We start from the raw sequence: 378 nt of genomic DNA, 5'->3' as shown, positions 1-378 counted from the left end.
CACGCAACATGGCAGCCTTTCTTGAATCTCACTCCGCTGTATTTGAGGGGGGAGAGGTGGGGCAGCGCACGCACAAGCCGTCCAAACACAACCGCAGACGGGAACGTCACATCGACGAGTTCGAGCTTGATCACAGACCGAAATGTGAGACTAACATGGAGGAACACCTGTGCGTGCAATTTCCCATTGGTGCGAGGCATAGAACGTCGAGATCCTCTTCCGGAAGACGCGCGGACGGAAGCCACTCGCGATGACCTGGTGAACAAGGACGTGCATAGGAAGTGTCGCAGTGATCCAGGTGATGTACAATTCATGTCAGCCTACTCAACCTGTACTTTTCCGTCAACGCACGACCCGGGGATGACTTCCAGGTCAAGG

General features: G+C 55.0%; 1 protein-coding gene across 1 annotated transcript in view; it reads right to left on the bottom strand.

Annotated features, from left to right (window-relative positions):
* Positions 1 to 200, bottom strand: part of FIBRA_09297 (uncharacterized protein) — a gene marked incomplete at both ends in the record, with an annotated part of 1029 nt that extends 829 nt beyond the window's left edge. The window contains one exon of the mRNA XM_012321613.1: positions 33 to 200. Coding sequence (XP_012177003.1) covers positions 33 to 200 — 168 coding nt within the window. The remainder of the gene's footprint in view (positions 1 to 32) is intronic.
* Between the last annotated feature and the right edge of the window lie 178 nt (positions 201 to 378).

This window comes from Fibroporia radiculosa, assembly GCF_000313525.1.
Source record: "Fibroporia radiculosa TFFH 294 genomic supercontigs, scaffold24540, whole genome shotgun sequence".
NCBI lineage: Eukaryota > Fungi > Basidiomycota > Agaricomycetes > Polyporales > Fibroporiaceae > Fibroporia > Fibroporia radiculosa.
This window is presented reverse-complemented; position numbering and strand designations above follow the sequence as displayed.